A 10,029-nucleotide genomic window follows, 5' to 3' on the forward strand; every position below is an offset into this window, starting at 1 on the left:
ATAACTTAGAAGAAGTCGCACTAACCTGAGGAAGAAGGCAATAGTAGCATAGAGGTGAAAGGACTAGAGGAACCCTAAATCTAATTTTTTATTTAAGCTTGGGAACGTATCAGTAAGACTAAGTCTTTATGTTTGGGTAAATTGGGTAGGCTTCAAATGGGTATTGCACTATTGGGCTTCAACCTTCAAATGGGTAATAAGTTTTAGACTCTCAAAAGAACCCATATGCTCAAACCTCACCGAAAAATCAAAATTCACGGTTCGACCGGTATTATGCCCACCCCTAAGCAAAAGAACGAAAGACAAGGTACTATATAGCTGATTTTAAAAGCACTATTTAAACTTTAGCCAGTTATCTATAACTTATCTATAGTTTAGTCTTACTCCCCCCTCCCCCCCCCCCACTTAGGACCTTCAGGCCTGAAACTTTGAATGCTAGAGCCTATGTTTGAAATTTATTTCAAAGCCTACATTTGAGATTTGATTCTGAGTCAACTAAATTTTAAATGCTGTATAGATTTCGGCTATATTGTAAAAAGGTTCCTGAAAGCGGCTATTCTATGCATTTTGCTCAAGTGTTCTGGTTCACCCCAAATTCGCAATGACGCCATTCCGACGAGAGCCCGAGGAGGACATTGTTGTCATTTCTCCAAAAGAGAAATAGAAGTTGAATTACCTTTGCACCGCAGCTTCGGACTACGGAGTATCCAAATTCTCTAATCTCACAGGTAGAAGAGGAGAGAAAAAATGGGAGGGGGAATGGAGTACAACAAGAACAAGTGGATCGAGGAATGGGGAGCCGCGAGGGAGAACCTGGAGCACAACTTCCGCTGGTCTCGACGTAACCTGGCGATTGTTGGTATCTTCGGCATCGCCGTCCCTGTCTTGATTTACAAAGGAATCGTCAAAGAGTTCGTAAGTCCCTCCGATTTTACATTTTATCTCGTTCTCCTAATCAACTTTGCTTCTGTGCATTTATTGTGGTGCGTGTGCAGTGGATCTGCTTTTTAACCCTAATTATTGAGCATACATAGCATTTGCATTAATAAATTAAGCAGATTTACTGGTTCTAGTCCTTGCAAGGCAATTTGTCGAGTTCTTAAAATAACTAAAGATTTGAGTCTTCAAACGCTCAAACTTTCCTGCTATTTTGGAAGGATATATCAACGCAAGTTGGATATCAAGTGTTAACTAAATAGAAAAATCCCGATTTCGATCATCTTTGACGCCTCCTCCGTGCCGAGAACATATACACCACCTGTTTGGTGTTTACCTTGAGAGGTTGGTGCACTCTTCTGGGAAATCCAAGAAATAAGCTTTTATAACACATTCAACAATGGATTTGGAATTTGTTGCGCTAGCAGAAGCAGGCAAAGAAGTCCAGTGATTTAGGAATTTATGTTTAGAAATTCCATTGGCTTTCAAAAGGTGAGCTCAATTTCAATTCATTGTGACAGTGAAGCCACTCTAACATGAGCATATAGCAATATATATAATGGGAAGTCACGAGACATAAGTCTTCGACATGATTAGAGAGATTTAATTAAAAATGGAATTATCTCTTTCATACTTGTGAAGTCAAAAAGTAATTTGGCCGGTCCATTTGCCAAATCTCTTGCAAGAGAATTTTAATGAAATTACTTCAAGTTTGATTTAGTTAAAACTACTTTATTAAGTCCCCCAACAATGGCAACCCTACCCGACACTTGTGAATGAGTAGTTTTGGGTTCAAAGGGTAATAACAAGTTGTTGATAAGTGGACTTTTAACTACTTAAGAAGAAACATACTAATACTGGCTGTCACAAATAAGAGAGTTTAGTTTTAATGCTCTTAACAAGGTTCAATTCAAGGAACAAGTGTCTCAAATGTGACAAAAACCTGACAGGACTTCACCTATTTGAACAATTGTCCCCCAAATACTGATTTTAGGAAATCATTATTTAATGTATTTCAAACCTTCGTTTTTTTGGTGTTCTTTATTCATATTTTTCTAACAACAGGTATGGTCAACCCAAATTTCCTTCTCTTTCTTGACCTCTCTACCTCACTAATCATTCTCTTAAATTGATGTGCATAACCACCACTACCACCTATGATTCAATGTGTTGCTTAGGCATTGTGTTTGTGTTATGAATGAAAACTGGCCATGAGGCCACGGTGAAGGAGACGTTTGGAAAGTTAACAAATTATGTGTGGAATCTGAGGTAGGAGCATGTGAGGCATGAATTGGGTAAAGGGAAATAAATAAATAATTAGCAATAGAATAGAAAAAAAAAAGTGTTGGGGCAATTGTGTTATGAGCTCCTATCCCGAGCGCCATACATAAATCATTTAACTCCCGAAACGTGCCTTCCGTCGTGGCCTAAGGCCAATTTCATTCATAACACACTGGTAATGAAGACATTGATATTGGGGCAAGAGGCTAGGAGCTACTAACTCTTTCAGTGAAATACAAGTTTAATATGTTCTAGTTAGGGCTCAAATTACATTCTGAAAGGTTGCCGCATTGTGATTTTTAGCAAATATTGGCTTTGTAAATAGAAATATTTTTGATGTTCTTATTCATCTCGTTGGTTTCGTTTGTATTTTGTATTGATAAATTTGGCATGAGAAGAGACTTATGTTATTTGAAGTTGATAACTGAGTTTTTGCTATGAAACCAAACAACAAATTATCATTCGAAACCAAATCCAGCGATCTGAATTTCTTTTTATGGTTGGGTTCTAATTTTAGTGAATTGATAATTTCACAAGTAAGCCAACAAATAAGTTAATCTTAGTTTTATTTAATCTATAATAGGAATATCATTGTATTTATGATTTATTTCATAAAATATCTTCAGTCGATGGTGCTCAGGGCTTTGATCTAGTGGTAGAAGCGTAATATGTGATGCGTGGGTTAGATGCACGTCATGAGTTCAAACCTTGCCGCACACGAAAGTATGGTAATATGTGATGCGTGGGTTTAATACTACTACTTCTTCTACCAGTCTCCATTTTCAGCCTATGTGTATAACTTTTGATAAAAATCAATGATCTCCCTCTTGATTCTCTGTGGTTCCTCAATTTTTTCTCCCTGGTTCCTCAATTATTTCTCCCTGAATCACTAGATGATCAATGCTATTATTTCTTTTATGAGCATTATCAACTTTATGGAAGAATTTTGTATTTCCGTCCCTTTCTTTTAGCCAGAGAGTTTTGGATCTTTGCCCCCATGCAATTTCTTCATTTTAATGTATTCCTCATATTCCATTAAGAGAGATGCCTTCTTAACAATTTCTCCCTCTGTCAGAGCTCTAGCATCCTTTATTGAGTCCAAATCTGCCAGTTGATTCAGAATATTGCTTTTTTGTATGCCTAAATTTCCATTACTACTTCTGCTTCATTCCTTAAGCTTGCCTTTGAGTGCTTTAAGTTTGCAAGTTAGTAAATGATCTGGTCTTCCTGAGAAGCAAAAGAATTCCTCCAATTTCTGATTCTGTCTACAAACCCTTCAATATCCAACCACCAGTTTTCAGACTTAAAATAAGTTTTGACTTGCTCCCAGGTACTGCATTGTAAAAGACATAGGGACATGATCTGAGATCAATCTCGGGGGTAGGGTTTGCTTGATGTTTCTAAATCTGTCATTTCATTCTTCAGAGATTAAAATTCTGTCAACTCTGGAGGCAATGACTTAGTTATCCCCTAATTAAAGGATCCCCCTTCCAGTTGGAGATCGATTAGGTTAATAGCTTCTATAAAAATCTGAAAATTCCTCAATATCTCTAGACTTCTTATTGCAATTCCTTTTTTCAGAAGAAAATCTGGTGACATTAAAATCACCACGTCAGCCCATGGTCCTTCCATCAACCCCCTAACAGCACCTACTTCCCCTGTACTGCTCTCCTTTCAATATAGCAATTAGGAGCATACACCCCTGTTATGTGGCACCCAAAATCTTGCAGAAAGGCGTCAGTTTTGCAAGTCAATGTATGGGCTCTAATCTGCAACACTTCCTCTTTACATACTCTACAATCTCATAACATTATAATACCCCCCTGTACCTCTGGCTTCCAAGCATGCGACCAAAAAAAAACCCTGCTTAACCAATTGCTTTATTTCCCCCTCTAGTTTTGTCTCTTGAAAACAGATAATATCTGCAATCCAGTTGAGTACTAGACTCTTCACAATTCTTCTTTTCTCCACATCATTCAGTCCCCTTATATTCCATGAGATTAATTTGATCTTCATAATTCAATTGGTAGTAGGCCTTCCCCCCTGCTTCTTCTCCCATTTCTCTTGAATTTTACATTAAAAGAAACAAAACCTTTCAATTCCTGAGTACCTTTGAACCTGGGCCTCTTAATATCCAGTTCTGATTCCATTCTTCTAGCTCGTGTACAGCTATCTATCTGCATCAGCAGCTACAAAGCCTCCACTTCATGCCCCTGGAATCTACCCCAGACATTTTGCTCAGTTTGAGCAAATTGATGTACTCATACTGTTGCATCTATCTCTTTCCCAAGAAGTGGGTCCTGGTTTTGAACATGAAGAGGCTCAAAAAGGAGGATGATTTAACAGTGATCACAGTAGGTTAAAACCGGGGTGTAAGAGAAGACGTGAATTCCGGTGGATAATCACACCGGAAAAGGTTATTCTACAGTCCTAGGAAGTAGGAAAGAGAAGTGTCTCGGGAAAAGTGCCCGGGAGCATTTTCACTGTCCAATTACTTCAAGCTGGAGAACTTTTTAGTCATTTCCCAATTCCATTTTAATGTCCCTTCGGCGCCATTGACATAACATATCTCGTTACTTTAGGTTAGGTGTTTGTCAGGAGTTCTTATCGTGGTTAAAGATTTTTGTGTCCGTATAGAGAAGTGTGGAATTTGGAGAACTTCTAGTTTTACATAATCCTGAATTTGCCTTAGGAGAATTATTTAGGAGCATCTTGACAACTTTTGGAATTTTTCTTAAATAAAGAATGTTTTGGAGTAAAAGTTTGTAAGTAAACGTAATGGCATTTGGCTAATTGTAATTTTTGAAGATTTATGAATGTTTTGTGAGTGGAAGAGTTTTTCTTTGAATAACACCAGTAAACCACTTATTTAGAAAAAACAAAACAGATTTTGATTGTTTTTTAATAACCTTCTCGAAGAAACTTGAATCATTTTGGAAAAAGTTTTATTTGCAAATTTCAAAAAGGTTTCCACAAACAAAGGATAACTTAATATTAGACTGGAATGGCTCTGAATATAGTGAAATATGCATACAGAGGGACCCCAATTAATTCGGGATTGAAGATGTAGTTAATTTATAATGACCTATGCCCAGTCAAAATAGGATTTCTGAAGGTTTATGGATGGAGTAGCCACTTTGCTTTTTCCCCTTCGTGGTGCTTGATTTTTATTGGGCGTAACTAGAATTTGTTTTGGGAGTTTAGCTTTCTTCTATTTGTGATCTTTATATTTTTGTGCATATATGTTCTCAATATTGGAATTTAGTTTGCATTATTGTTAATTTGTCACGAGTTGCCTCTTATTAGGATCCTTGCCCACTCTTTACAGTTTCTTAGTAGTATCAGCTGCATCATACAATTGAAAAGCCATTGTGCGTGCTATGAATTTGAGTCCTACATCTCCTATATCTGAGATCTCAAATCAACTTTGTTACGGGTTTTCAGTAAACATCAAATTACACTTTTAAATTCAAGTGGCATCTGTGTAATGTAGCTTAAAGACTGTTTTTACTGCATTTTCTGTACTGGAGATATTATCACTACTCTTGTTAATACCTTGTGGCGTAGTGTGAGAAGAGATTAGTTATTATTGTTTTGTCCCATTATATTTTAGCCTCAAATTCTACTTTTTTATGAGTACTAACACAATGGTAATGGTTGACAGCATTTGCATGATGATGAGTGGGGAAGGCCACGCACAAAGTTTGTACCATGAAGCTTTTATAGCTCTGTAATAATCTTGGAAGGAGGACAATTAAATACTTCCTAGGTGACCTCAGCTTGTCAATTTCTGTTTGAACGAACTTTTTCCTCAAAAATAATTTTGGATCTGCCCTTTGAAATCTCACTCTTGGTGGCTTTTGACATTGGCTACTATATGATTGTATCTCTTGAAAATATGAACTTTGATGTTTTGGTCTGTGTGTGTGCACGCGCGCTAGGGTGCTTCTGGTATTTGAATATCTGATGCAAGCTCGTTTTGATCTGTGGCTTGTGAGGGATAAGAGATAGGTGTTGGATACATTTGATTATTTGAGGAAGTGTTCATATGCTGGCAGTACATAACGTTTGATACCCTGTGTTAAATAAAACTTCATGGCCTCCTATTTATCAAATCTCTTTAAGTTCTGTTCAAAGATTCGAAGAAATGCCAAAATGTCTACTTGTGGATGGTTACAAAGGTGGAATAGAGCGTTGTTACTCATATCGAGTCTATAAGTGTTTTGGCATCCTTGTTTCCTCCACCAGTAGATGATCGTTTCCTCTAATCCAGATTTATAAAATACAAGTTAGTGAGACTCCAAAGTCCGCCGAGTTAAAACTAGAAGGCGTCAGAAGGTTCTCGTTTAACGTTTTTCTTTGTAATTTAGAGTTGGAAATTGGTGTGAACTCTTCTTCTTGAGCAATTTGGACATTTTATATTTATGAGTATGAGAAAAGGTACTTATTTCATTTGACGGACCGAAAACATAGCATACATGTGGATGAGACCACATTTTCCTCACTCAATTTGAGGTAATTGAAGACTTCTTAGAACAAGTGAGGTGAGCAATCTGAGTTGATGAATGTGCTACAGAACGCATATGGATGTCCCAAGTCCTGATGCGCCAGAAACATACTGTTTCCTGTCCTCGTCTTCCCCAAGTTAAGTAGGATATAAGACTTCCAAAATTAGATTTTTTTTAAGAGAATGCAAGAAAAACAGGGATCAGAGATGAGAGATAGCCACCGTTTAGAGACAAGCTTGAAAGTGAAGAGAGGTTTTGACGGGAGTTAGAGTAGCTAGAATCTTGGTTAGAAGATCATCGTTGCCTTCAATTGCTAATGCACTACCAGAGTACACTGTTTCTTCAACTTTCTTCATCTTCTTTGATATGCTTCATAGCAAGCAGACAGTCTGATTCACTTCCAACTCTTTATTTTCCTTTCTTTGCACATTCATGGAATGTATTTTGTCATACTAAAAATCTTTAAGTTTTTTGCCGACTTGAAACAGGAAAAATGCAATGACAGAAGATACATGGTGTAAACCAATGACCCATTTCCTTGTAGCTAAGGGAGTTTTTGGACAAAAACATTCTTGATCTGTACTCTCAACTTAAATTTCATCCTTTAAGTATCTATGTACACAAAAAAACATAACGTTTGTCAAAATTAGGAGAATACATCCTACCTTTATTGAAAAACGGCCGCATGGTGCGCATAGCGGAATTTCGCTATGCGCAGGGTCCGGAGAAGGGCCGGATCACAAGGGTCTGTAAAACAATTTGATCGCCTGTAAGCTGCATGGACCAGTGAGTTACAATCACATCTTTTTTTCATCTTAATCAATTGATGCTTCTCTTCCTAAACAGTAACTTCCCCTTCTGCATCAAATTAACAAATAAGAGCTGAAGAAAATGATCATGCCATTCGCCAACATTCTACATATACCACAAAAATCCATATCTTTTCTCATTTGGTTCGCTTAGCACCTCAAATCCTCCAGCAGGAAGTCACTTGCCAATACATTTTCAACAAGAGAGATTGTTATCTTCTTTAACGCTGAAATTGGCTGCAGGTTCAGTAACTTTACCCTTTGGCCTACTGCGTCAAGGAAGGTTTTAGTTATCCTTATTCCAAAAAAATTATGCGTTACATCTTCTTTATACCACTTGTCAGTTGAACTAAAATGAGGTCATAAAACAGAAGCTACTCCAGCGCATCTTTAAAAATAATTAGACTAGCTATGCTTAAAATCAAACAAGAAGGAAAAACAAATGTTAGCTGAAACAAATAGGCATTGAAGCAGGAAGATCCCATTATCAAACTAGCTATGCAATCAGGCATTAACCATCTACTTCTGAAGACACTACCAAGATGGATCACTTCACTTTAACCCATTATCATCAAAGTCATCAACAACTCATTGAGTTGAGCATTAGCAACACTCCTACCAATGTATCCAATGTAGCCTTGTTTCGACAATAATATCCAATGTATACTTGTGTAATCTCGGTTGATGAGCCTGCTACTTCAACAGCAAGAGTTTATTGATGTGAAATGCATCATCCAAATATGGGCTAACGTAAAAGACAAACATGTGCTCTCTCTGTCTTGCAAAACCTTAACCAATGTCATGTTAACAGACGTCGCAACTCAGTGCAAAAGTATGATGAAAGTGCCGAACTACTGTTTTAGTGATTTCTCATTTTGTGAGGTGTCCATAGGAATTTGAAATTCCCGCATAGCAAAGGAAAATTAGCAATATAAATGCAAGTCAGACACCTCATTCTAAAAATATGAGGTATTCGATGTTGTTACTACTGCAAGTATACATTTTTTATTTTATTTTTTATTTTTATAATGTGAATATTTTCCTTGGATGCTAGAAAGAAATTAATTGTGGTCAATTAAATCCCTAAACCAACCTCAGCAAACATGTTATGATATCATTGAACAATTTAGAACTCAAGAGAAAGGAATCATGTAGTTTTATGATAATACAGTAGCATTCAATTCTCAAGTTTCAAAAACAACAGCTAATAAATCAAGCGTGATGACTAAGTCAATACCAATATAAATAAAGAGTTTACCACAAGATTTGTAGTCAACTAACAGTTGAAAAAAGGAGTAGGACAAAGACCTTCAAAGAGGTTGCCCCGTGCTGTATTGCCCTGACAACTGGCCTATTGTAGGAAACTCAAGTGGTTTCTAACTTGATAAACTTTTTTTTTCTTTAATAGAGTACAAATTTTATTGAAATCCGAAGCTACTAGCACTAAGATGGTGCTCAACAGTACAACTTCAAAGATTACAGCATAGTCATTCCCGTAGAGAGCTAATAAATTCTATCAAGTGGTTTCTAAACTTTGCATCACCGAGACCAATGAAGAAGGGCAAATATACTCATGCTATCAGGATCAATTGTTTCGACTGCCCTCATCTAATTCTGAGATAATCTATGAAAAATGCTATAAACAAAGATTGATTTCATTCTTTGGGGACACAATTGCATATTAAAATTTTATATTAGCACCGACCGAAAATCTCAGAGAAGCTATTTCTATTCTATGGATACCTTCAAGAATATAAAAAAGTGACAGCCATCTAATGGAATTAATTTGACTCAAAGTTACTATTGCAGTCTTCAGTAGGAGAAAAAAAGTGAGAGAAGACTTAAAACAAAGATTGTAAACCCTGAAATGCTAAACTCTGCCTGATTTTAAACAAGATAGAACAACCAAAGTGTCAAGACATATTTCCTATATAACTTCTGGTTTATCAGTTTCTTCCTACCAAGTATGGATACTCAATCAGATGATGAACTTTCCTTATAGATCTCCTAGACGGAATCTTCTCAACAGCACGTAACGGCGACAAGCGTAGCTTGCTGCAAGTACTATCTTTTAAGCTGATTAATTTAACTTGGCGACGTGGTAGCTAGATGCCCAAATATGGTTCCTGATTCTCTTCTCTTGCCATAACAAAGAGCATAGTAATATCAACAACAGAAAATTTTCTTGGGATAGTCGTTTGTTCCCGTAGATCAATGCAATAATTTAAGCTCCAAGAGGAGTAGTCCTTTTCCAATTGAAAGATGTCAAGTTGATGCCACTCACCTAATGAAGTGCCAAGCAGATACAAATGATCATGTATACATCCACAGTAGTATTCTTTTTTCATTTTTGGCATTGGATAAGTGTGGATAATTTCCCAATCAATATCAAAAATAACAAAAGCTATCTAATTGACTGAATGTCCAAAAAATTGCTCCATTGAAGAAAACTCCATCAGCATAATCAATATGTTTTTTAAAACAGAACTCCCGAT

At 36.7% G+C, this 10,029-nt stretch overlaps 1 protein-coding gene across 1 annotated transcript; it reads left to right on the forward strand.

Moving 5' to 3' along the window:
- The first annotated feature begins 672 nt into the window (after positions 1-672).
- On the forward strand, positions 673-6,136 carry LOC104120686 (uncharacterized). The gene is made up of 2 exons (XM_009632502.4): positions 673-915; positions 5,882-6,136. Exons 1-2 carry the CDS (start codon positions 748-750, stop codon positions 5,930-5,932), a joined length of 219 nt encoding a protein of 72 aa, XP_009630797.1. The 5' UTR covers positions 673-747; the 3' UTR covers positions 5,933-6,136.
- Positions 6,137-10,029: the final 3,893 nt, after the last annotated feature.

This window comes from Nicotiana tomentosiformis, chromosome 5, assembly GCF_000390325.3.
Source record: "Nicotiana tomentosiformis chromosome 5, ASM39032v3, whole genome shotgun sequence".
Classification (NCBI taxonomy): domain Eukaryota; kingdom Viridiplantae; phylum Streptophyta; class Magnoliopsida; order Solanales; family Solanaceae; genus Nicotiana; species Nicotiana tomentosiformis.